General features: G+C 39.5%; 4 protein-coding genes and 1 non-coding gene across 5 annotated transcripts; all 5 read right to left on the bottom strand.

Annotated features, from left to right (window-relative positions):
- Nucleotides 1–3,567, bottom strand: LOC118241261 (tumor necrosis factor receptor superfamily member 13C-like). The gene is made up of 4 exons (XM_035525670.1): nucleotides 3,528–3,567; nucleotides 2,537–2,652; nucleotides 2,205–2,360; nucleotides 1–550 (listed from the first exon to the last, which is right to left on the bottom strand). The coding sequence occupies exons 2-4, from the start codon at nucleotides 2,634–2,636 to the stop codon at nucleotides 291–293; spliced, it is 516 nt and encodes a 171-aa protein (XP_035381563.1). The 5' UTR covers nucleotides 2,637–2,652; nucleotides 3,528–3,567; the 3' UTR covers nucleotides 1–290.
- A 1,005-nt stretch (nucleotides 3,568–4,572) lies between these two features.
- Nucleotides 4,573–11,459, bottom strand: plbd1 (phospholipase B domain containing 1). The gene is made up of 11 exons (XM_027028325.2): nucleotides 11,199–11,459; nucleotides 9,791–10,013; nucleotides 8,426–8,509; nucleotides 7,952–8,093; nucleotides 7,616–7,750; nucleotides 7,216–7,360; nucleotides 6,917–7,117; nucleotides 6,589–6,729; nucleotides 6,186–6,371; nucleotides 5,666–5,772; nucleotides 4,573–5,318 (listed from the first exon to the last, which is right to left on the bottom strand). Exons 1-11 carry the CDS (start codon nucleotides 11,263–11,265, stop codon nucleotides 5,097–5,099), a joined length of 1,653 nt encoding a protein of 550 aa, XP_026884126.2. The 5' UTR covers nucleotides 11,266–11,459; the 3' UTR covers nucleotides 4,573–5,096.
- Nucleotides 11,460–11,498: 39 nt separating this feature from the next.
- Nucleotides 11,499–11,571, bottom strand: trnar-ccu. Its single transcript has one exon. It is a non-coding gene; the product is annotated as a tRNA-Arg (tRNA).
- Nucleotides 11,572–11,918: 347 nt separating this feature from the next.
- On the bottom strand, nucleotides 11,919–18,450 carry pick1 (protein interacting with prkca 1). The gene is made up of 13 exons (XM_027028329.2): nucleotides 18,281–18,450; nucleotides 17,836–17,908; nucleotides 17,542–17,653; nucleotides 17,139–17,267; nucleotides 16,690–16,756; nucleotides 15,966–16,055; nucleotides 15,305–15,358; nucleotides 15,079–15,141; nucleotides 14,752–14,885; nucleotides 14,283–14,375; nucleotides 14,055–14,105; nucleotides 13,677–13,821; nucleotides 11,919–13,418 (listed from the first exon to the last, which is right to left on the bottom strand). The coding sequence occupies exons 2-13, from the start codon at nucleotides 17,874–17,876 to the stop codon at nucleotides 13,156–13,158; spliced, it is 1,242 nt and encodes a 413-aa protein (XP_026884130.2). The 5' UTR covers nucleotides 17,877–17,908; nucleotides 18,281–18,450; the 3' UTR covers nucleotides 11,919–13,155.
- A 1,024-nt stretch (nucleotides 18,451–19,474) lies between these two features.
- On the bottom strand, nucleotides 19,475–26,454 carry LOC113588925 (interferon-induced very large GTPase 1-like). The gene is given in 6 exon segments (XM_035525071.1): nucleotides 19,475–19,655; nucleotides 19,657–21,275; nucleotides 21,277–24,125; nucleotides 25,428–25,615; nucleotides 25,617–25,842; nucleotides 25,932–26,454. Coding segments are annotated over 6 exon segments (5,067 nt in total). The 5' UTR covers nucleotides 25,936–26,454.
- Nucleotides 26,455–26,622: the final 168 nt, after the last annotated feature.

Raw genomic sequence — 26,622 nt, forward strand, 5'->3', positions numbered from 1 at the left:
TTTTTTTAAATTATTATTTATTTATTTATTGCTTTTGCACTATATGTTATGATATATAATAATTACAATTTAGTTCCATATATAATGCTGAAATATTTAGTTTAGTATGTACTGATGCATTCAGCACCAATTGATCTTATGGGCTTTTGGAGTTATCGTAATCTCTCGCTCCAAACCTGTTGTAATGATACATAAACTAATTGAGAAGATTAATATTACCCTGTTAATACTCTAAAGAGTATCCTTATTTGATGTTTAGTTTCATAATACCAGCAAAATACCAAATACAGTTAGACCTCAACAGGCTGCACTGTTTTGGTGGTTACAAGGGCGGAGTCTCCCAACTCAGTAGCAGGTAGAGGGATTCCATGCTCCACTCTTCCTGTACACGTGTCCCACCCCTGGCCCATTTCACAGATAGACACTTCCTGTATTCTGCCATTCGTGTGGGGACAGGAAGCAGGAGGGTCTCCTTTCACTCTCAGCAAGGGTGGCCTAAGCAAGGTCCCATTCTGATCACAGCCAGCTGGAGAGTCTGGGTTTCTCTTACCTGCAGAGCAGACACCAAATCTCTGGTTATGTTTACCATTGCTCTGCTCCCCATTGTCATCCATTGGTCAACCAGCCATCCAAAAACTTAATTAAATAAAGCATGTAATGAATAGTCCATCTGTACGTGCTACACATTTGTTTGGCTTAATGGCTTGATTCATTTTAATAAACAACAAAATTCAATAGAACTTCAGATATTTTGTAATGAGTACATTTACTACAAAAGAACAGAGAGCTCTATACCGACAACTGGTTCAGCAGCTTCTCTGTCTGGTCCTATAGCATTCAGTCTTATTTAACAGCTCAACACTGGCAGTTAAACAGATAAAACAAAGACTCTAGGTCAAGTACACAGAGTTTCCAGAGAAACTGAACGTTTCTGAGAGAGGTCCTTCTTTAGCTGTGCAGAATTTTCTGTTTCTCTGTGTACTTTACTACAATGTTGAATCTCTCGCTCTCTCTCTCATGTAAGAATCCTTTCAAACATACAAATATATATATTTTTTTTAGCAGTTTACAAAATGCAAAGTGAGCAAACAAAAGAAAAATCTAAATCAAATAAATATTTGGTGTTACTACCCTTTGCCTTCAAACCAGCATCAATTCTTATAGGTACACTGGCACAAAGTCAGGGATTTTGTAGGATTATAGTCAGGTCAACCAATTATACCAAACAGGTGCCAATTATATACCAATAATCATTAATTTCACACATAGGTTGAAACACAGTGATTAACTGAAACATACGCAGCTGTGTAGGAGGCTTAAAACTGGGTGAGGTTGTGGAACAGGTCAAACACCATGGCAAGACTGAGTACAGCAACAAGACACAAGGTAGTTATACTGCATCAGCAAGGGCTCTACCAGACAAAGATTTCAAAGCAGACTGTGGTTTCAAGATGTCCTGGTAGGTTGTTCCAAACATCTTCCACAACCTCACCTTGGTAGCAGAGTCTGGCTATTCTTCACCCAGTTTTAAGCCTTCTACACAGCTGTTTATGTTTCAGTTAATCACTGTGTTTCAACCTATGTGTGAAATTGATGATCATTGGTTTGATGATCAATGTTTGGTGTAATTGGTTGATCATACACCTGACTATAATCCTACAAAATCCCTGATTTTGTGCAAGTGTACCTAAAAGAATTGATGCTGTTTTGAGGGCAAAGGGTGGTCACACCAAATATTGATTTGATTTAGATTTCTCTTCAGTTCATTCATTTTGTCAATTGATGGATAAACTATTAACACTTCCATTTTTGAAAGGATTCTTAGTTTACAGCATTTTTTTCACACCTGCCTAAAATGATTGCACTGTAGTGTGTGTGTGTGTGTGTGTGTGTGTGTGTGTGTGTGTGTGTGTGTGTGTGTATATATATAAAATGTGTGTATGCATGCTTCTTTAGAATAACTTCTACAGGTTTTCTTTCCTTCTCTCTAAATTGTGTGTGTGAAAAATATACAAAAGTTAAATGAAAGGGATGTTTTAAAAACATTTATTTTTTTGATCACTGAGATTAAGTTTACAGTTGGATTTAGGGATAGGCTTGAAAGATTACATAGTAATTTACATAATACATGTTATTACATATATCATTACTAAACCCATGTCCTATACATTTACAAGTGTGTGTGTGCGCGTCTGTGTCCTAACCTGTGTTATGGCCAAGTCGTCTGTAAATGAAGAACCACAGCAGGAGAGCCAGGAGTGTATTGCACATCACGACCCCAACACACACCCACATGGTGGGGTTCAGCTGAGACCAGGAGCCTGCTGGGGACCTGGGGCTTCTTGCTTCTTGGAAGTCTGCTACAACAGCAATGCAAAAACACACACAAACACACTAGTTTGATAGTCTAGCTACCTACCACATGTGGACACTTTCTATATCTAACCTTTTGTTTTAACATAAAGGTAGGAAGAGAACTGTGCCAAAGTACATATTACAGTTTAGCAAAGAGACAAGCAGAACGGAGTGGCTTCACCATTGACAGGCAGCTGTGGCTTCTCCAGGGTATCGAGGGTGGTACAATCCTTCACAAGAGGGTCCCAAGTCAATCCTGGTGAACATGACTGTTTCTCCATAACTGCTTCTCCACAACTACTGCCAACAGGACACAGCAAAGCATTAACCAGTGTTCGCAATGAGAATGTGTGTTGGAGACAGAGAGAGAACGCAAGAGAGAGTGAAGAGTGGAATACAGGGACATTTCACTTCTTCTTTTTATTGACTTAGGAAATAATGAATCACTGAGAAGCTCCCCAGAGAGGGGTAGCAGAGAAGATGTCGGAAAGACAGAGAGAGAAAGATAGCAGGGTGAACATGTGAACAGGAAGGTGTCAACAGTTGGAGAAAAAATAGACCCGGACGATTTTGCAGGTATGGTAACAGAGGGAGCCACAAACAGACCACAATATGCATACCTAATAGATTAAATATGCGAACAATACTCAGCTATATTCTCATACGAGTCATATAGGATGAGTTCATATGCTCTCAATACTGCAAGGTCATTCATAGATGAGCGACAGGTTAGCAGCTATAGCTTAAACTATGAAATGTCTAACGATATGAATTGATTTATATCAAAGCTATGGAGCATGTAATGGACCATGTGAAACCTCGCTGTCTGGTGTTTAACGCTTACTCACACACAACTAAAAACAAACAAGCAGTCCCCTTTGGGATATTCTTCAGGAGTATCGCATAACATGATATTTTATATCATGTTAACATGATATTACGTACATGTTAGATCATTTATAATGGTAAAGTGTTATGATTGTTCTGGAGAAAAACACAGGTTCTTTACAGGAGTATATATAAATTATATATACACTTTATAAGCACTTTGCGTGCACAGCTGATGTGTAATGGCCCGAGTGCCGCAGGGCGAGGAGTAGGATACACAGGCTCTCTCGACGAAAACAGATGTTTATTAAAAACACACGAACAACTAACACATTGGCACTCACGTGAAACAGGTAAGGTGAACACAGGCAACAGCTTACAAACAGAACATACAGCACTAACGTGAACATAAACAGGAACAAAGACCGACAACTGTGCACACTCCCACAGCGGTTTAAATACATACACATTACACGATAAACCACGTGCAGGTGTATGCAAACATGGGCGTGGTTACAAACGAGAGGAAGAACTCCCACAGCACGTGGCGGGCCGTACAACGTGAACAATGGGGAGGGGAACATTCCGTGACATGATGACGGACCTCTGTCCGAAACGTCCTGTTTTCCTGGAAACTTGGGTACTTTACTACAGTTTTTCCTTTCTGTATATTTACTTATAAATTATACAAGTATTCAGGGTTAGGGAGGTAGCAGGGTGTTATTAATAATCTAAGGCATAACAAATTGCTAATGACATGTATAGTGATCTAATGTTTTGGGAGTGAGGTTATAGTGCCTTGGATTTCACCCCCTGAAGTGTAATCATGTTTGTGTGAATTACTAGTAACATTTTAATAAATTGTGTAGTTGATACCATCAGACAGCGAGGGATGTGAGGAAGCAGAACAAGCAAAGGAGACTTTGGGCCCATGGCGTAGGTGGTCATTGGTTTGTTTAGGTGCCTTTGTTTTGTATTGTGTTCATACTTAAAACGAACTGCACTAGAAATGGATCAAGACCTACCTGCTTAGGTGGTCTCGGTCCGCTTATTTGGCTCACATTTACTATAACGAACCGCACTACCAGAGGGGACGCAGCAGGGTTCGTTTTAATCAAACCAAAGCTACCAAATCTGAACACACCCTCTGAGGGAACGGTGTGAAAACAATGACCAAAGGATTATTAATGGAGTCCATAATTGCACCAGAAAACAAAAGTTATAATAGTGGCACGTTTCATAATTGGCCCTCAAAACAGAATTCAAAAAGGTTCAAACTTGTGCATATGTGCCAAGAGCGCAGTGGAAAGTTTAAGCCAAGTCCTGACAAAACTGTCAGATTATCAGCACTATGGCTCCATGAGCCCTGTACATTCACAGCAGACAGTATGCTCTGGCAGTCTTTATTGATTGCATATGAAATTCATGTACAATATTTTCAGCATATTCCATTTGATTAACTCTTGCAATATTTCATTTTATCCCAGTCTATACATTGTCAACAGCAAACTTGACACAAAGACACTAATTTTAAAAATCAAAATACCCATGCAAAGAACACTTAAAATCAAATCCTGGCAATGCATACCTGCTTCTGGTACATGGTATTCACTGGTCCTGAGAGGTTAAAACACAACTGCAGCTCGTCAGACATCTCTGATCAGAGCTGATATATGTCACATTCATTGTGTCACATTCATTATGGCTTAATGTTTTCAAGGGGCACTTCCTGGTTTCAAAAGGTTATTTTTCTGTAGAAATTAATTATTAAATGAGCCATGTTTTTTTTTTTTGTTTGTTTGTTTTTTTACACAACAGTTCCAAGTTTGTGTGGGGGTTTTTTTAACCAAAGACTCTGAAGTGCTGCACTTTTGAAGCAGGAACTGTGCAAGTTTGAGGAAGAAATAATTGAATTAATAATCAGATGTGACCCGAGAATTTTCCGGAGTCACCGGGATTGATGGAGTGAACATCAGTGGCTGCATGGGAATGAAGGTGTAGTTGTAGATGCGGGGCAGGCCCTGGTGCAGAGTACTGTTGAACTGGTCCCAGGAGAACGGAGGCAGCCCATCCTCTGTGGTCGGTCCATTTAAAGCCTCAGACACAAATTTGTGTGCCATGGAAAAATCTGTTACCTACAGGGAAGAGAGACCAAGAGTCCCAGGTTCGACAAAAGCAAGCAAACCAGTTAACAAACATGTACTAGAACCTAGTTTTCAAACCTTGACACCATTCTCATTCTTTTAAAATGAGAGATACCTCATCTACCCCTATACATATATACAGGTAAATAAACAGGTTTAACTTAAATGAAAACAGAATGAAAAATTTAATGTCCTGTCACATTGCTGAAATTCCAAAACTCCTTCCAATCTTGGCAGTGCCTCACTGCTGGGGGCATAATCATCTTATGGAATACAGCCTCAGAGGGAGCTTGCGGGTTGAGAAGAGGGCAGAAGCACAGAAGATGGAGGCATCTCACCTTGGTGTCATAGCAACCCCCAGGACTTGCATGCTTCTGAACCAGGTCATTACGGCAGCAGATGGACTTGCAAGCATTACCCTCAGAGTACGGATCATGCTTATAGTCTATGAAATCATAAAAGAGCATAGATTAACCTGCTCAATACAGTAAGAACACCAATTCTTGTTTAAAACACAAACTTGAATACTTCTTAGAGATTGTGTACAAGTAGTAAATAGGTTAGTAATACTGTCTTTAGATAAAGTGTTACACCTCTGTGAGGTAGTTTCATCAGACTGAGCCTGATTCTCTTCAAGAATGAAAGGTAAATGTCTCAAAATATTCTTATTTATATATGTATAAGTCAACCTTTTCATGCCTCTAAGTGTACGGTGAGCTACAGTCCAACTGGTAATAGCAGAACTGCTCAGTTTCTTTCCAGAAATAACAGCCATGCAGATGTGCAGTGCTGGAGACATGCAGGGCTTTAACTTGACACTGCAATACTGGTCATCAGGAAGGCTGCTGCCATAGTTACCATTGTATCTCATAATGTGCTTGAGGGAGGCAAGGTCAGTCACTGACGCTTGATCCCGCCGGAAAATCTTAGCTCGAGGGCAAAGGTCATAGGAGAAATTATTTCCGTATTTCTTCCACAACTGTTCATAGCCGCTCAGCAGGTAGATCTTCCGATGGAAGGGCACGTTGTAAGATGGCCAGTAACCTTGAGGGAAACAGCCTTGCATTACAGGGGACTATTATGGTCTGAACTCACTAGGAATATCATTCATCAAAGCTGCATGCTCCTTAACAGGGTCACGCCATTCTGAGAGTGAATGTACCAACAGTGCATAGGCACGTCTTCCACCGCAGGCATACCAGTGGGGTACACACAGAGGTCTTTTATGTACATGCGTTTGGCATTGCGTGTGGCAGCTCACCCCTCCGCAGTGCCTGCGTCTGATCAGAGTACTCCACGAGTCCTGGAATCTGCTCCACTATCGTCAGAGCTCCATCATCAATACTGGAACCCAGGAAAACCTTGCTCATGTCCAACACCATGTACTGGTTATTATAAGTGCCTGAGAAAGAGGACAGGCAGAGAACAGAGCTCTGTTACACTGAACATGTGCCTGACCCCAGCAATGGGAGGGCAACACCTGCTCAAGATGAAAATAAGCCCCAATTACCTGTTTAAATCATTATGTAACTGTTTATTAGATAACTTATTTTTGTCTAAATTTCCAAGCAGAAGTGTGGGGTTCTCACCAGAGTTGAACTTGGAGAAAACCTGGCCCCACTCTGGTCCGGTATGAGCCAGCGCGTGGGCCACACGGACCCTCTGCCAGGCAAAGAGACTAGCAGGAGTGATGTGGTCAAACAATGAGGAGTTGAAGATATTGTTGGTGGTCTGCGTCATCATTAAGCCACTGCCCAGTAGATAGAAGTCATCCATAGACACCAAAGAACCTACAGAAGGTTCCAATGAAGAGGACATCTGATAAAGGATGGATGGACTAAAACTAGTGTGTCTGCAATATTTGAACAAATGTGCAAGATGAACACACCAGGATAGCTGCTGAAGGAAAGTTTCCCAGTAGCAGTGTGTGCTTCTGTGACTTTGAAGTCCCAGTGCTTGAATATGCGCAGAGTGGCAGCATAAGTGTACCAGCTTGAGTGGGCAAAGAGGAGATTCTCATAGCCTGGCAACATCTGCAGTGCACACACACACACACACACACACACACAGAGAGAGAGAAACTAAAAGATAGTAAAAATTTCAAAGAATCATATCCTAAACACATGCACTATTAAACCTCATCTACAAAAATATACATTATTCCCATTAACCACACTAATGTCAATAATGATCAATAATGCTTCATGGTTGTGGGCTACTACTAAAAGTGAGAGTTGATATTTGCATAATTAGTCCTCAATTTGACAGATTTGTAATGTGGCTGGTACCTTAATGAGGGCGGAGCAGTGGCCCATGGGTGGCTCTTTCATCAGATTAACTCTAGCACCAGGGACCAACGCCGGGATGAGGTCCAGAAGATCACCGATCGCATTCAGAAACTGCACTGCAAACTGGGTCAGGGGCTGGAGAAGGAGGGGGAAGGAGGAGAGAAAGAATCACCACTATACTCCAGTCCAGTCTATACAGGTTCACAGCATCATGTAAAAGACTACAATAGTGACAGTATAATAAACTGGATGGGATGTGTCTGACTGGGGTTGGGTCCCTGCAGGAAGATGCATGTCCTGATATTACAGTGGTCAGAAGGTCCATATCTTCCTCACCTTCTGGCCCATGCGCTTGGCCCAATCACCCATGCCCGCCTGCAGCCCGTCCATCTGGGCCAGCAGGAAGCCTACATGACGCCACAGTGGATCACTGCTCTTAGTCAACTTCACCTGCTCTCGAGCCCATGCATCCTGCTTACTGAAAAACAAACAAACAAACAAAACACCACCTTATAGTGTACATCACAGATAAAATAAATTTGAGTCCTGTGGAAATATCACACACACACACACACACACACACACACACACACACACAACTCCAGGTGTGGCCAACTTTCCTCCTGAAGATCTGATGTCTTTGAAGTTTTAGTTTCACTCATCAGTGGCCACACAGGTTTCCATAAAGCCTTTGGTTAACTAAATTGCACAGGTTTGGTTAATGAGATCACAGATGTGGACTACATTCAAATAAAAAAAATTTGGATGTAGTTTATTTGGATTAAGTAGCAATAAGCAGTTCATACTCACATCATAAAGTTCTTCACAGCAACCAGAGTTTTGGGGTCTGTTATCACCTGCGGATACATGTTGGTGAAGTAGTCATACATCTGCCTGGAGAGAAGAACACAGACTACAAATCAGACAACATTAAATTTCCACCACAAGTAAGACCTTGAGCTTCTCTGCATAGAGGACTCAACCATTAAGTGCTTTAAAAATAAATAAGTAAATAAAACAAACAAATAACTTGACCTTAGACTAAATTTAACTAGCAACCAATGGGACTATGGATTAAGCCCCAGAGGACTGTTGAAATGTGGCCTCTTTTCCTGGTGGTACATAACTTAGTAATGGCATTCTAGACTACTAGTTTGTAACTGTAGGTAAAGCAAGAAATTGGTTAAACCTATTGAAAAATTTGTTACAGTACTAAAGGTAAGAAAATAATAGAAATGCATGAAGGCTTTTTCAGGTCCGAAAAGGAATGATTTAAGATTTGTAATGATTAAGATGGAAGTAACTGCTTCACACTACAGACATGACAGACCCATCAAATCTAAAATCTGAATCAATAACACTAGCAGGATCTCACTAGCATCTTATTGGAGATGATAACAAGATGTCAATACAAATACTGAAGTCATCATTAGGTTTCATGAAGAGGGAAAGCTGTGTGTTTAACTGTGGTTGTCTGCATAACACTGAAAACTGACAGTTTGCCCTAATAGTAGAATATGCACCGAGAAGAAACTGGGCTCCAATATACTCTTCTGGACCACAAGTCACATGGGGAGAGGAGGAAACGTTATTCACTGAGAAGGTTCTGTGAACTGCTTGTAACTCTACCTACTGTTCTAAACAACCAATAACTACGTTATGGTCTACAGTATCAAAAGCAGAACTGATGTCCATTAACATGAATATTGCACAACTTCCTAAGTCAACAGCATGAAGTAAAACATTTGTCACAGCCCTAAAGCTAAACTGAAAAGTTAGACACTATAATTATAATACGTTCTAAATCTTATTACTTAAAAATGGTAAAAGCTGAGAATAAATGACTATTAGAGATTAACAGCAATTTAGGAACTGATTGAGTTACTAAAACTCATATTCTGAAGGTCATGTTTATTAGAGATGTGTTCTGGGAACTGATTTTGCAGGAAGGATGCTCCAGTGGAATAGGAGTGATTACGGTCTAAACAACACGAAACTTGGGCTCTTTTACGGAGGCCTAGGGGTCCCGATTCACTATGGCATTTCGGTTTTTTTCCCTTCGACTGGGCACAAGGACGACTGGAGCAGAGGTTAGAGGTGATCATTTCTGAGGTTGGTTATAGAGTGGCTGAAAAGGCAGCCCTCAATTTTTAAACTGCAGCTCTGTTTACTCACTGGGCAGTGAGGTATCCCTCCAGGTAGCCCGCCAGGAAGTAGGTGATGTCATCTGTTTCAGGAGTCTTGCCATATCCAGCCCGGATCTCCAGCACGCCCCAGCCCGTTGACAATAAGGAGTCATTGTAGTAACCATAAGCATCGCCTTCTTTTTCCAGCACACCCTCTTTCAGAAGCACTGCCTTATGGGTGGCATCCCAGTAGACAGTCACCTTCTGCACCTCTGCATGCAGGAGAAACACCACATGTAGTGTCACACCATCTTATTAAAGACCTAAACAGGAACGGATGGAACTAGCAGCGTAATTTGCGAATGACTGCTCAAATGTGGGTGACAAATTGTCTAAAGAAAACACATGAAGACTCACTTGGACAACTGCACAAGATTTTTTTCCAGTTCTCTAAGGTCACAATGAGCATGCCAGATGTTTACTACCATTATATAATTTTTACATTGTTTATCTTAAATATCTTAATATTTATATTACATATACTTAACATGGACACATTAATAAAAAAGTCTGTTTTATCTTCAAAAGCAAGTGAAGGTACGTTTGGAACACATACTGCTATGCCAACATATTCTAAAAATATCTAAACCTTGAACAACTTATAGCAGACACATTTCCTCTTAAAATACAGAAGATATGCTTCCCCTTTTGGGTTAGTAATGAAATATGAACTTTGACAAATTTATTTCGCGATCCCAAGAGTGGAACTGCAACTGAGGATGTAAAAAGGTGCAGGACAAACAAACAAACAAACACGTTGCTAATCAGAGTGCATGGTGGAACGGGTGAGGTCAGTTTCCGAGACCCAAGCTGAGAATAAGCCTAGATTTAAAAGACTCTAGTAATTCGCCATTGACACCACAATTGTTCAAGAGGCTCGATCCAAGAAACCAGTACTACAGGTTATGCACTGTTAAGATGAAAGCGCAAGAAAGACGCTAAAGGACCTACAATAACGGCTCTTTCTGCCATTTTTCCTGTACCGAGTGAACATAAAGATTTTTTTAAATCAAGAAACACCACAAAAGTAATCAACTTAGCTTTTGATTTGAAGTTAAAGTACCCTCTTTTATACTGGGCTGATAAGGGATAATTACTAACACGCGTTGAATTCCTGCAAACAAGCCATGGCGCGAGTAGTAAAACTGCACACTGAGGGTATGTCTAATCAAGCCAGCATTCACCACTTTATTAGGTCGTCTCCTACATACCAACTCCGCCGATCTGGCAAGAGCTCTTCGGATTTTAACATCTGCAATGACTGTTTTCAATAACGAAAATCAATCTTGGGAGTTTCATAGTTAAGTAGCTAGCGTTAGGAAGCACTGTCTGCCAACAAAGTAAAGTTTGCTTGCTTGCTTGCTTGCTAGCCAAGTCAAGCAAACCAAGTTACTTACTTTCGAGTTTCACCACCGTCGCAACAGCACATGCCAAAATAAAAATAGTTACTTTCAAAGCAGTCATTGTTAGTCAACAGCGCATACAACTGCAGTCACTGACAATAGAACTGAAAGTTGTCTGTGAATGACAAACTTCCTCGTCTCCAGTGCGTTTCACTAACTCGTGGTCCTGTTAATATGTAAAGAAAAGAAAGACAAAAATAAATAAAAACACGTGTACGCTATTAGTGCCTACGCAGTTACGTTTAAACAATCGGGGGGTTAAAAAGAGAAGGGAAAAAAAAAAAAACACACACACACCCCAGATGGGACTCGAACCCACAATCCCTGGCTTAGGAGGCCAGTGCCTTATCCATTAGGCCACTGGGGCAACCGCGTGTATTTGATCATGTATTTGATGTTAAACGGAACTAACTAGCGCTAATTTGATTCGAATTTTGATCATACTCTCCCACCGATTTTGAAAAACCAAAAACATCGCAGTTGTAACTGTTAGAAACAGCTTGCTAACAGTAGTTAATTACTGTTTGTCACAGCTACGTGTTCCGCTGCTTAAAGTAATACTTTTTGCAACAAGTACTTTTAATTTTATTCTTTCATAAATTATTACATTCTTCCCTATTATGGTAACGACTTTATATCTTTAACAATTGATAAACACTCAGATAAAAGTCTTTCATACACACAAAGAGCCCCAAACAGAACATGGAAATTAAATGATGAAAACCCAAAACAGAAAATCATTTATTCAGATTTTTCGTGTTTATAGACTAATAGCGGTTTTAAAAGCTAATCAACCCAGTTAGGAACGTTTAGCACAGTGCAAGGGTGTTTCAGAACAACTTTTAATTTTTAGGTCATCTAGCAAAGTTACACATATAAATAAATACATAGAGATTAATAAAAGTCCTTTAAATTTTAAAGTAGAACATATCAGTTTGAAGATAATGAATTTGTTGCATGTATTTCTGTGCAAGTAATATGCCTTCCTAAGTATTGTAATTCCAGCTAAAATCTACCACAAATGGCTGTGATAATGACAGGCATTCATGATAGGTGCAGGATACAGCAGGTCCATCAGAGTAACCCGGTTACTACAGAAACAGAATTAGAATGGCACCCTTCAAATACAGTAGTAAGAATGTGTTACCATGATAAAACAAAAATTTGAAATAGGATGGGTCTTTAAAGATCAATAATAAAATGTACATGCTTAATTACCCTTGATTTCAGGTAACCATGCAAAACATGACTGCGAAAAATAATTAACTAACAAAGATTGAACTGACCCGTCAGAAGCAAAAGAACATTCCTCAGACCAACACACAGTGCAGAGACTTGAGGCCACCCTCAACCCACATACAGAAACAATTCAGTGTTCAATCACAAAGCATCATTCATCTCTATTTCTACTTAAGCGGCAGTATACATCAGTGACCAAATCACTGTTCACATGAAGCAATTTTACACTTGGTTTCCCCCATGGAGAATATCTGTGCTCAAATCAGACTGTGGAATACCAGCCTTCTGGAAGGTCCTGATAGAAAATTTGTTTAATGTCTAATGAAATCCAATATTTTAACTCTGGAGTTGGTTTTAAGAGGTAAAGTCAGAAAAAAACATTTTAAATACAACATACTACAAAAATGATAATAAATTTACTACCTGAAAAGAACACAATTATTTTTCCAATTCTGCATTGGTTTTGCTAAACAAATCTCAATGAACTCTTTGGATTGTTACCTCCACATTAATTCATACATTCACCATCAATCACTATCTCTCCTTTTTATCCATTCACTCATTTATTCTCTGTATTTCCAAACTATTCTGTCTTCTGTCCCAGTTATTGACTCAACACTTCAATCATACATTCATTCGTTCAGTCCTTCATTCCTTAACCATCATTTCTCCACTTCACTCTTAGCCACCACGATTCACTTCTTCACTTCACTCACTCATCATCTATGAGTTTCTCTGCGCCGTTCTCTGCTTGGCCGGTCGAGACACCCCCCTCCCTGCTGTCTCCCACCCCCTCTTCCTCTTCCTCCTCCTCTTCCTCATAGGACTGGCTCTGGCCACTGTAGCTGATGGTGGTGCGTGAGAGGTCCACTTCAATGGGAAAGACGTCGGCTTCCTTGAGCACAGCGTAGCACTCATCGTAGTACAGTGACATGCCTGACACGAACCTCTGCAGCTGGAACACAATGTCCTGGACTGGAGCGAGGAGAGAAACACTTCCCTTATAACTAGCCCACATTTGAGTGTACATACTACACTCATAGCTAGTGCAAAGCGAAGGTTAAGTTCACCGAAATCCAAAGTAGTATGGTAGTATAGCAGTCAGTAGGATTTAAAGTACATTATCTATCATATCTGTATCCTATCAGTTCACTGTGCTAAACTGTGAAAACCTAACACAAATTAAAGAGCAGCACACTGGCTCGGATGCGATTCAGACGCTATGGAACCCACCATGTTTCTGGTCCAGCAGCTCAATCTTCTCCAGCACGTCTTTGCGCATTTTTGCAAAGCGAGCACGAGCTTCCTGCCGACAACGAAGGATCAGACGGTACTCATAGTTCCCCGTGCTGACCCGGTACAGTGGCTCCCCCAACGCCTGTACCCCGCGCACGCACACACACACAAACACACACACAGTCACACAGTCCCCCTGCTATCTTCACTGTGTCCTGAGCAACTTCTAGCTAAGGTTGAAGGTTTGGTCTTAGGCAGGTTCATACATGCACTGCACCCTTTTGTGAACATGCTTAATAAGGATGTGGTCACTTCTACTGAGTAGTGATACTTAACAAGTGAGATTAAAGAGTGAATGGAACGAGGGTAACTTACAATGCAGCTGTACTCCTCATCATCCATCTCCTTCACCTTCAGACAGTAAGACTAACACACACGAACACGCACACAAATGCGAAGCCAGAGTTGAATGCACACAGGACCAGTTAATACATTTCATTAATTCATTTTATGCAGTGTAGCCAATAGTAAAATTCTCCAGAATTTGGCAGTGTTGTGCTGGTGTTGTGCATTCACTTCTGCACAGCCTGCCAGGTTTCATACCAGGTACTCGAACTTCACGTCCAGGTATTTGCGAATGGTGAGCCTGGTGTCTGGAATTGCCTTATGCAGGTAAGTGTTCAAGTCATGTAGCATCTGTGAACAGGACCAAGACCAAAATCCATCGTTACTACAAGAATTGCTTTTCCATATTCTACATGTGTTGTTTTCTACTTCCACATTATGTTTGTTTATATGCTAAAAGTACAGAAACCTTTGTTTGTTTGTTGTGCAGATGTGTTTTAATACTTCACTCTGTGTTGAACAAGTACACTTTTAGCCTATGAATAGCCTTCTCTGCGTAGAAGATACAAACACTTAAATCTGTCTGGCATAACAATAGCATTTCTAACTAACTAGAATTCACCATGTTAATATTTTAGTTGATTAAAAGCCCAGGATGTTCACAAGTTTTATTATTCTATTATGAAGCCAGCTCAGTCAGTGGTTGGTGCACTAAAGAGCTCCTCACAGGTTTGATGGTCTTGAGTAGCTGGATGCCATATTTCTCGATGTTACGATGAGCTTCTGCAAACTTCACAAAGGCCTCGCTCGCTGCAGCCTGTGGCTCCCGGACACCGATCACAGAGAACACGTCACCAAAAGCTGAGAGAGGGAGAGACAGAGAGACAGACAAATGGAGTGAAAGTAAGAGAGACAGATAGAACATGCACTAGTGCGCAGAGGTACTCTCAGAAAATTAGAAATGAGCAGTATTTTTATATATTTAGCATCATTAGACTATGTGTAGTACAGTACACAAGTATGTCTCCTGTAATTCTGTCATGATGTGCCTCACCTCTGTGTGTCTGTGAGAGCTCAAAGAAAGCTCTGAGCAACCTCTTACTGTGCTCCATCAACCCTAGAACCACACCCACACACACCCACACCCACAGCCACAGCCACACCCAGACACACACACGCATGCGCACATGTGCGCACTTACAGAGAGAAAGGAAACCTTTTCATTCAGACAAGCACATTCCCTTATTAAAAAAATATGATCCACACAAAAGGCATTTTACCTTTATACAGTTCTGCTGTTTTTTCCAGTTCCTCTAGCTTTTTCACAAGCCCATCTAAACAAAAACAATCATATGTGATGTTCAACTGGACAAAGACTCAGACTGATCTCATGACATGTACACAGTGGAACTGGTGCTTTGACAGTCTGAGGCTATGTTTACATGCTGCCTGATAATCCATTTAGAATCTGACCAATAGCTGAATCGGAATAGAGCATGTCCATGCATACACCTCAATCACAATAGACTTACAATTGAGTTCTTCCCGAATACAATTTATATCTGATTGAACGAGGTGGGTAAAACTGTAAATAATCCATTAAATAGAAGAATAACAGCTATATAAACACATGTATCCCATTACATTATGGATTGGAAACTAATACGTTCTGCACATGTGCATTTGAGACATAAAAAGAATTTACAACGTTCAACATGGATGCACAGAGGAACTGGTCTGTAGCTGCAAAGGAAACAAAGTCTATGTTTCAAACTTTAAGTCTGCATGTAAATGGGGACTGTCATAAGACTGTTGAGTAGAGTGCATAAAACCAGCTCACTCTTAACCTAGAACCAGAATGAATTTGATCTGATTGGTGGAAATCTCTGCATGTAAACTCAGCCTGTGTGTGTGTGACTAGGAGCTGTTGTCATGAGTCACCGTTGCAGAGGATGGCTCTGCTGAGACCCAGGGCATCTGCTGTACCAGAGCTCAAATTCTCCACCAGACGGTGCTTCACCTTCTTCAGAACTGAGAAGAAAAAACACACCCCCACACATTTAAATGCCAGACTCCTCCACCATCTTTCATCAGATGACCATATTTCAGCAACTTTAACATTCATCACCCATTACTTGTTTGTTGTGAATCAGAACTTAATCTTTTTTTTAAAAATTTGCACAGCATCAAGTTGTTCTCTCTGATTAATTCATCCTCTGTGTCTGTTAATGTTTCTTGCTCTTATTTGCACACACACCAGTGTATGTGTGTTCATTCATTCAAGGCACTCACATACCTCTTTTCACTCCATCATATTATTCAGAGATACTCTAATGTGTCCCGTATATTTACCTATATATTATCTATGTGTATTGGAACCCTAGTGGATAGGACTTGGGACTATCAATCAGAAGGTTTTCTGTTCGAATCCCGCTTCTGCCGTGCAGCTACTGTTGAGCCCTTGGCTTTTAACCCTTTCAGCTCCAGGGGTGCTGTGCAGTGGCTGACCCTGTGCTCTGAGACCAGCCTCCAAAAAAGAAGCTGGGATATGTAAAAGATGCACTTGTTTTGAAGCCTTGCACTAAGCACTGACAGTAAATTGAATTTTAATCTTAAATGTATTTACCTATAAGCAAAGATACTCTACTGTATCCCATGTATTTACCTATATCCAGAGACTTGCCCTGCTTAGGGTCAGCCTGCAGCTTATTATAGTGAATCACAGCTTCACCCTGCAGGACAAAAGAGAGAATCTCCATTAGTGACGTCTGCTTTAGTTGTTTTTTGTTTGTTTGTTTTTTTAAAGGGAATTAAATTGGACTTTGTTTTTTGCTATAAAACTGAGCACTATACAGGTCCACCCCCTCAAACAAAGTGGAGTGTGAACGTTTTTTTTGGTGTATCTAAGCAATGCAAATTTTCCACCACCTAATTCTGAGTACTAAATCAATTAAATACCCATAAACTATGTCTCTTACAATGTCAGTATTAATTTATAATTACTTATTTTAAATGTAAAAAAAATGTAATTTAAAGCCATATATTTACTGTCCAGTCAAGCTTGGATCTCTCTCTCACACACACACACACAAAAACACACACAAACACCTCTACCTGCACAGTCTGTATCATCTTAGCCACCTCCACTTTGGTTTTTCCCTTCACCGGTTTTCCATTCACACCTGTGATTTCATCACCTGCTGCAAGCGTTCCATCCAGTGCTGCCGGTGTGTTATCAAACACCTGATACACAAGCACAAACATTTGTGTGTGTGTTTATATATATATATATATATATATATATATATATATATATATATATATATATATATACATACATATACATATACATACATACATACACACATATACATATACATACATACACACATATACATATACATACATACACACACACACACACACACACACACACACACACACACAAAGACTATATATACACATCAGCTTTGATTAGTCTATATAGCATACATATCATCTAATCCACATATATTACCTGTACTATATAGAGACAAGGACAGTATTGTGCACCTCCCCCTATACTGATGCCTATCAGGTTCTGTGCATCTTTCTTCAGAGTCACTGTCCCAGGAACAGTGGGGATCCCCCTGCACGAGAGAAACCACACAATTATGCAAACACTCAGTCAAGAGGACGGCGCAGTCGCCTTTCCTACAGCAGCAGTGCAGCATCATCATAAAGCAAGGACAACGACGGCGGTTTAGCACCATGACCAATGCATGTGCGTTACCTGTAACATCAGCACACATTATCAGTGGCTTTCACTTACAGTTTATCTTCTTCCAGTTCGTAGTCCATGTCCGTAAACATGCCAGGAAGAGGACTGTCTTTAAAACTCCAAGCTGTGAATCATAATCCGTAATAAACGGAGCGGATAGTTATCGCCAGATTGTTCATAAACGCAGACAGGCAATCAAGTGCACAGTTCCTTACCAGAGAGGCAGGTGACGGCTTTGCTGAACATTGGGAACAAATAACTAGCCGTGCTAGCTAATTAGCTAGGTGGCTAAATGAGGAATTGCGACAACCAGATTAGCATCAACATCCTGACATCCACGTTTACCTTGCAAGTGAACCATTCGGTTCCTGTTCTTGTGTGCAATGAGCATCGGCACACCGAAAGGAGAAAGGCTGGCATATGTTAGCTAACCGATATCTAAAGATAGCTAGCTAGCTAACTAGCATGATTGTGGAAGTCAGGTGCATAAGCTTACCGCAAAGACAGTTTCCCCAGCGTAAGAGAGAACAGTTCGGAAGGTTTCGTTATTGACATATAGATAATAACACTGTTTATTCCGAAGATGAATCAACAATGACTTAATAAACGTTCCATATGCACCGCCTCACAACAGAACAGGGTAGAAGAGTTTACCTTTTGTTTGCGTCACTTCCGACAGCTCATAGGAAACACAGGTAACTGACGACCTTCGAATATTTTACAAAATCAGAATATAAAAATTGTAATTTTGGCAGATACATGTAAACCTATACAGCAAAATGAAAATCAACACTTCATTTATTTAATAAATAATTTTAACTCTGGTCCGAGTTTAATATCTGTTTGCTTAAACTTTAAACAATAGCGTCCATATAAGTAACGGCCATATTTCAGGGCCGTTTCCATCTGATTTCAAATAAATGAAAAGACGTTATACACATTGAATGGTGAAAGTGTCCTCTGAACAAGAAATGAGCACATCATCATTGGTAAACATATTTAACAAATATGGAAATAAAATAATAATAATAAGAAGAACAAGAATTCTTATAAGAATAAGACTAAATTCAAAACAGATTTTTTTATTATAATTATATCTCTCATATCTCTCATTCCACAACAAATATGTAGAGTTTAGATTACATTTCAGAATAAAAATATATTAGATTTACAAAACAGCAATTAAAAAGCAAAAATCAAATAAAGATGAGAAATGCATAGGTAACGTCTACTATATATCTATTGTGAAGGTTGCTTGTTTTAATCAGATAAATCAGTAACAACAAAATGCAACTTTTAAACAGACTAAACTGCGCTATAGTAATAGTAGCATTGTGAAAGCTGAATCCCGTGTGAAGTACAACTTTAATTAATAGTCTGAATTACAGGGAAAATAATAAATTACTCTACCACTGGAGAAATTTTTGAAAACTGGAGTACTTATATTTAGTTTATTTAATGACTGCCATTGGTCACTTCCGTTAGCTCAGATTGGATCGCTGTATCTTCCTCGGTTAATCCCTGGCTTGCTGGTAATTCCAAGGCTGTATTCTTCTTGGTTTGGGAGATTCTTTTGTTCATGTTAACATTTAACATTGTGGCCTTTTAAATCAGTTTTATGGACAAATGATCCTTACAGCAAAAGACTTAAAACACAAAGCTAACTCAGTTCTTTCAGTGTCTCGGAGTTCTACAACACATTTAAGCTTCTAATAGCTTCATCTTTAGTACAGGTCTTCCATTCATCTGGAATCTCCCCAGGGCCCTTGAACTGTTTCTTGTAATGCTTTTCCAGGTCTTCCTGAAACCTGCAAACAAACCACTTCCAGTATGGCATCTCAGAGTTATCAGGAGTGATGTTCCATCTGGCATCCATTGGTTCTACAGTTGCGATGGAAATTGACCATGTGATCTCCAGCGTGGTCCTCCATTGTGTTGGTGCAGATAGCATTACAGAATGGACACTGCACCCAGCAGCATCGGCACAGATGCTCTATTAGAATCTGATCAGGTTTTTTCCTGAACATTTCCAGTCTGAGGTCAGAACTGCATATAATGCTATTGCATAGTTTTAACATGCTGCTAGTTAGACCTTTATTTACAACATTTTGAAGAAAGTCAAGGTCTGTAATTTCATTCTGATTGATACAAGATTTTTCTTTAAATTGAACTTCATCTTTTAGTTTTCTGGATAAATACTGCAGCCAAATGTTGATATCGCCATCATTGTTTTTGACTTCCTTTGTTGTTTCATTCACAGCATCTATAACACACTTTCCCTTAGATTTGATGTTAGTTTTGATAGTTTTCAGAGCTTCTGGACAATTTTCTTTAAAAATGTAGTTGTTTACCTCCTTTGTAATGAAGCCATTAAAATGCTCTTTGGGTTTGTGAATGTATTCTATATAATTCTCAAAATTCTCCTCTTCAGCTAGTGATGTCAGAATGTGTTTTTCTAGGTTCGACCGGTTTCCACTAAAGGCTGGAACTTCACATTTCATTTTCTCAGTCAGATCAATGGCAGTTTGATCATATGCTGCCTGCAGGATGGAAGGCTCAAGTTTCTCCACAATGAACTCACCAAACACAGCTGTAGAGGTTGCACCTCTGCAGTAGTTCTTGAAGATGTTGAAGTACTGAGACTGCTGCCTCTTCAAATACTCTCTTACATCATTGTCTTCCTTGAATTTCTTGTATAGGCCAGCAAATTGGTCAACAGCAAAGGTACACACATAGAGGCATAGATCTACTGTGAATTCCCTTTTGAGTTTATATTTATAGATCTTAGATTCATGCTCTTTTACTTTATTTTTAATAGAGGCAATTATTTCTGGAATGTAGATGTGATTGTATCCACGTTCTACAATGGGTTTCCTCTGAATCTCTTGTTTAGCTTCTTTGATAATGCGTTCAGTTAGAAGGCTTAATGAGCTGTTAACTTCTCTTAAGGTACTCGTTCTGCAGTTCTCTTCTGATGGACCATACATGTCACATTTGACTGTATAATCATGAACATTGACAGTAATCTTAATTTCATCTTCCTGTATATGTTTCACTGTTGATTGTGGATTTTCTTGACAAATCTCTTGGTTTTTGCTAAGAATAATGTAGTCTGTATAATATCCTATGGTGTCAATGTTTTTATACACAGCCTGATTTTGTCGCTCACAAACAAAATGTAGTTCATAGGTTTCTGAAATTGCCCGTGTGACATCAGTCCAGAAATCAATGTCTCCAAGGGATGGTGTGTTTTGTGTGAGCTTCATGACCCAGTTGGACCACACATTTTCAAATTCTTTCTTCAGGTCATCTTCATCCATTCCTTTATTTTTCATACTATATGCAAGCTCTTTGCTCAATTTAAAAAGCTCATTCTCATTATTTGACTTTTCACAGTCTACCTTTTCTCTTGCTAATTTCAACTGAGTAACTTCATCCAGCCTTCTCTTTGTTTCTTTCACAAGGTCATAATGAAGACCTTCAATTTTTTTTCTCAAATCTTTCTTGCCACTGGATCAAAATTTCTTTATCTTGGTCTTCATCAAAGATATTCTTGATTGACTTTTCCACACCTGTCTTTGTCTCTTTTATTTCCTCCACTATATCTTTTTCCTCAACCTTTAAAGAAAAATTATTAATGACCCTGTTATGTAGTTTGTTCTCAATTGCCAACATGGTACTCCTTAGACTCCAAGTACATTTACTGTACTCATGCTCCAATTTCCTGTACGCTGCCACCTCTAGAGTATTTCTGAAGCTAAACACAAAATTTTCATTCAGAATAGCATTCCATAGATTGCTAATATGGGATTTGAATTGTGACAGTTTCCAAACATAAGATGCTGACATTTTTGAGAGAATGTTTCCCTTTAGCTCTTGAATGTTTCCACTGTAGTATGGGTTTGGTGGTGCCATGGGGGGGCTACCCTCCCACAGCTGTGCAAAATACATCACATCCTCTTGTACACTGAATGTGATGACATCACTGAAACACTTAGCTTCACTGTCTTCTTCTTTGGCAGCCAGTTTTGTCATTTCATCCAGTTTCTCCTGCAAGCATCTCCTTCCTTCCATGTTTTTCTCACCAGCTGAAATATCACCAACATTCTGATGCACAAACATGCAGCTGGGGTTCAGTCTGACTTTCTTCATCCTTAGCAAGGCCTGAACAACAATCTGAAGGATGTCCTGCATCTCAGCAGGGTTCTCTCCAAAAATGTTGACCAAAGTCATATTTCCAAGACCTATGACAAATGTGGCAAGTTTATTGTCATGATGCCTTGTAGATGTCTCTGCATGCTCAATTGATCGAAGCCCTTCAGTATCAACAACTAGAATGCAGTCAAACTTCAGTTCTTCCTTCATCTCCTCTGACACTTTGACCAGCTGCATGAAGGCTCCTCTGGTGCACCTACCTGCACTGACTGCAAACTGGAGTCCAAACATGACATTCAGCATGGTGGATTTCCCAGAACTCTGGATCCCCAAGACTGACAGCACAAAGACTCTCTGGTCTCCCATGATCTTGATAAGTTCATCTAGAACTGCTGAAATCCACATCAGAGGAACATGAGCAGCATCACCATCCATCAACTCCAGTGGATATCCTGACAACATGATCTTTGCTACAAGCTTGGGGAGAAATGAGAAGTCATCTATTTCCTTGTCATTTTGGCTGGTTTGTATAAACATTGATGACTCATATATCTGACCTATCTCCCTGAGTATGTGTTCCAAACCAAACGCTGTAGCATTAATTTGTTTGATTTTGCATTCATTTATTTTTTTGGATTTATCCTGTTTTCTAAGGTCTGAATCCACTGAGGATTTTTCATCACATGCATGAGGAAGATGAAGTAGATTATCTGCAGTGCAGTTGTCCAGCAGGATCCCAAGCAATTTCAGGAAAAAGTTTTTCTTATTCTCTGTGGTTGAAGTCAGTGTGTGAATGAAGAACTCCATAAATTCTGCGAGCCCATTCTTATGCTATTGCTGACGAATCTGTTTCATTTCAGTGTGTTTTCTACACTTTTGCTTTTCTAAATTGACCCCTTGAAGTCTGTGTAGTTCCTTGTTTTTCTGGGACCAGTCATGCCACAGTTTCCCCTGACAGGGCACATATTTCTCCTTCATTTGAGACAGGTCCTTTCCATCCAGCAGCGTCATTATCTGCAAAGCTGCTTCTCTGCCTTCCTGGAATTCCTGAGCATTCTCATCTACTCTGATCGCATTGCTTTTGGCCACATTTTCAAGTCTAAAAGAAACAGTTGAGGCTGATTTTAGACAAGTTTTGATTATTCTTTTGAGATCAGTTATTATTTGATGCTGATTTCTGTTTTCAAGACAAATTTTGAATTTCAGGTTTCTCTGTGAATTAGCACCTGATTGCTTAGATACTAAGCAAACTAATGGTGTTTCACTTTTAATTAGTTTAAGCAATATTGAATTATTTGTAGTGTCTTCTTGTTCTTCTAAAAATACAATATTCGCAGATGACTTTCCAACCAGAATCTCCAGTTGTTCCTTATTAGTTTTTGCATCACCACGGAGATTACAGAATGCTACACAATCATTGAAAATATCGTTGTTTGTTCCAGATGGGAGGTACCAGGCAATCTCCACCAGTCCATCCATCAGTAAACAGTTTCTGCTGCTGCCTGGGCAGTGTCTGTCAAAGAAGGTGTTGTGTCTTTCATTGATCAGGCTGTTCATCAGATGAGACTTGGATAGGGACACAGAGCCAAGCCTGAAAAATGCCAACATTGGAGTTTCAGCATCATAAATTGGTTTATCTAAAGTGGTCTTTTTACCAGAGGTGTCAGTGGTCTTCCAACTCTTCTTGATGTGTCTAAATGCCCAAAGAGGAAACTCAATCTCTCTGGTGAAGGGATTAGGCACTAGTAAAGGCAGAGCATACTGACACTGGGACAGTTTAGTCACTATGTGCTGCTTTAGGAAACTATCTGAGCAGTGGAAAACTGCCATCTGGATATCCATGGGATGAATAAGATGTTCTTTGTTTACATCATCAGGAGTTGTTGAATTTGTCTCAAAAAAATCTGAAAGGCTGTTATAGTCTTCATTCTCAGTATCTAGTTGAATGTCATCTATTGAATGTCCATTGGTTTCATCATCTGCAGTAAAGTATCTTGCTCTGTAGTCCATCATCATGAGCTTCTGTAGGAAGGTTTGAACTAAATGTCTACCAGGCTCTTGGCATTCTAATGGCTGTTTAGTTATTTGAAGAATATCTGTGGGTTTCATTTTGTGATTTAGATTTTCCAGTAGATGAAGTCTTTTAAAGAGCTGCTCAACTCCTTCATACTGATCTCGTCTGTCATCTGCTTCAGTGGCATGTTAGCTTATTTTCAACTGCCAGTTATACCTGAGTTTTGGGCTCAGTGCATGAGCACAGTAAAGGACATGTTCAGTTCCTATTGGGGAGGAAAAGTAAAGTGGCTTGTGATGCTAGAACCAAAAATGAAAATATTGCTGCTTTCCTGCTCATGCACATGTGGCACATGTGGTTATTTAAAGTACATTAAACTTTATTAAAACACTGCACAGTGTTGCCCTTAGGCATCAGAACGTTTGCTTAGGCCTCATGTCCAGTATGTTGCTTTAAATGAATGCAACCAACCAGAAAGGTTAAAAAGTACCAAAGAACAATTTAATACAGCATGGAATTCACTATCAAGAATCATTTGAAGGTGGGACAGATCTGTTGACATTTAAAACAATATTTTATGATTTTTATTGCTCTGTGAGCACTGTTCTATAATGTTTGTGTTCATAATTTTTTTTTTCCTGTGATTCTGTACCATTGTCGCACAGCATTTCCCTTAAGCAATGAAAAAACAATTTGGGGTGGGGGAGGGGTCCAAAAAGTGTTATTAATAAACTATTTTAAAATGAAGTTATGTGAATTATGAATAATTTATTTTATCATGTACCATCAAATTGTGTTCAGTAGTAAACAATTAAAATAAACAGTGTATAAACTACAAAGGGTTTCTTTCAGAGTGTAAATACAATGCCTTGAATACACACACACACACACACACACACACACACACACACACATATATATATATATATATGGCCAGATCTACATTTATGAAAAAGCCAGTGCAAAATGGTTACTTGATGAGTGAGTCCAGTTTAAAGCCCAGTTTACTAGGGACGTACCTAAACTAGACTTTGGTAAATGTAGCTAATGAATGTGTCTGCTGAATGTGTGAGGACCTACTTACATTTGGGTCTTCTAATTGACTGATGTCCAACTCTTCATCATGTGGTTGTAAATTACATACTGAGAACACAGACACACACATACAAAAAAATAGATTTTTGTCTTACATCGGAGGCTTTAAATGTACAATGTATAAATAATACTTTGTTAATATGGTATCATACAATGTTTTGAAGAACCGCTTGCTCTTTATCATATTTGGGGTGTATAAATATATAAAACATTGAAAACTGCAGACTGTGTACAAACACCACAATAAAGCATAAGCACATGGTTAAAGATCTTATTTTGTTTAAGGAATCTGGTTTGAACTGTGTCTATGACACCATTCAGGATTCATCAGTGAGAAGCAAGTGTGACAAGGAACCTTAGAAGGGTAATCACATACTACATTGCTGGCTTTGGATGTCTTGCATGTCTTGTCTAAGTGAAAGTGCAGTCTTATACATCTCAGCAGTGTAGCAGCACTGCTTGTTTTCAGAGACCAGATGGTCAATCTTCTCCAGCAGTGTTCTCATCTCTGATTGGTTGTTCATGCTCTTGCTGCAGGTGTGACATCTGTCTCCACACTTCTTATTGCTGGGCAATAATCTTGTCTACAATGTCCAGATAAAGTTCGGCCTCTTGCAAGCCAAGTATTTTGATTACAGATACGTTACACCCTGATACCATCCTTGGTTTGGGTGCAATTAGAGGGAAATCAGCTTTCTCTAAAGGTGGCTGCTCTTGTCCAAGCAGAATGTTCTGATCTCCAAAGTCAACTGCAGAACTGCAGAGCACAATGGTGAGATTGGGCACTTGGTCATCTAGAATGAAACAACACACTTATTTTATACCACAAAGACCAGAGCACTGCAAAATCAACAACACTTCAGACTCTTTGGTTCATGCTTACCCATCTTATCAGAGGTTCCAGTACTAAAACTCGGTGGTTGTGTTTGTTTCCTATTCATTTTTATAAGACTTGGGGAGTGCTTTCCTCTTACTTTGGTCACTCTCCCTGAAAATAAACAATTGGTTGATTGTTTAGCTGTAAATGTTTAATTTGAAAGGGACAGGGGTGATTTTTATTATGATAATAAGGTTTTAGCTTTATGTATGAACCCTCCTACGCTCTGTCACTTGCCCTCTGTTTGACAGTAATCAGTACCAACCCATCGTCCTCTCACTGTCTCACACTGCTTTGCTGAGATGATCATAAAGACATGTCTGTCTGGAACTTGGAATGAAGAATCATGAGTTAACCTCTAAGTTAAACCTTTTTTCCAGAAAGTTCCACTGTGTTAGCATCATGTTAATCACCTTCCTTTTCACAGTCCAAACCCACTGAACAAAAGATTTTGTTTGGGTCTAATGAGACATTCTCTCGTGTCTATATTAAGGTAGTTATTAATGTCTTCAGAAGCTTTCTGAGTTCATTGGTGTTATTCTATTGTGTGGCAGGAACTTGTTCTGTAAAAAATCATGTCAATCTTGGTTAAAATCAGGTCCTGTGATGTCACATGTTGTTCTTTAATCTATAATATTATAATTGATAACCCTAACCAACAACATTTCTGAAATGTTCTCCTACTTGCAAAAACGTT

Source organism: Electrophorus electricus, chromosome 4 (assembly GCF_013358815.1).
Source record: "Electrophorus electricus isolate fEleEle1 chromosome 4, fEleEle1.pri, whole genome shotgun sequence".
Lineage (NCBI taxonomy): Eukaryota > Metazoa > Chordata > Actinopteri > Gymnotiformes > Gymnotidae > Electrophorus > Electrophorus electricus.

Excerpts from the sequence above, each read along its gene's own strand:
- LOC118241261 (XM_035525670.1), bottom strand. The coding sequence starts at position 2,636 with ATGGAGAAACAGTCATGTTCACCAGGATTGACTTGGGACCCTCTTGTG. Across the intron at positions 2,361-2,536 it reads GCCACAGCTGCCTGTCAATG|CAGACTTCCAAGAAGCAAGA; the intron begins GTGAAGCCACTC and ends TTGCTGTTGTAG. Across the intron at positions 551-2,204 it reads ACGACTTGGCCATAACACAG|GTAAGAGAAACCCAGACTCT; the intron begins GTTAGGACACAG and ends TCTGCTCTGCAG.
- plbd1 (XM_027028325.2), bottom strand. The coding sequence starts at position 11,265 with ATGACTGCTTTGAAAGTAACTATTTTTATTTTGGCATGTGCTGTTGCG. Across the intron at positions 8,094-8,425 it reads GCTGTGAAGAACTTTATGAT|TAAGCAGGATGCATGGGCTC; the intron begins GTGAGTATGAAC and ends TTTGTTTTTCAG. Across the intron at positions 7,751-7,951 it reads CCAAGCGCATGGGCCAGAAG|CCCCTGACCCAGTTTGCAGT; the intron begins GTGAGGAAGATA and ends CTCCTTCTCCAG.
- pick1 (XM_027028329.2), bottom strand. The coding sequence starts at position 17,876 with ATGTTTACGGACATGGACTACGAACTGGAAGAAGATAAACT. Across the intron at positions 16,757-17,138 it reads AGATGATACAGACTGTGCAG|GGTGAAGCTGTGATTCACTA; the intron begins GTAGAGGTGTTT and ends TTTGTCCTGCAG. Across the intron at positions 15,359-15,965 it reads CAGAGCCATCCTCTGCAACG|ATGGGCTTGTGAAAAAGCTA; the intron begins GTGACTCATGAC and ends GTTTTTGTTTAG.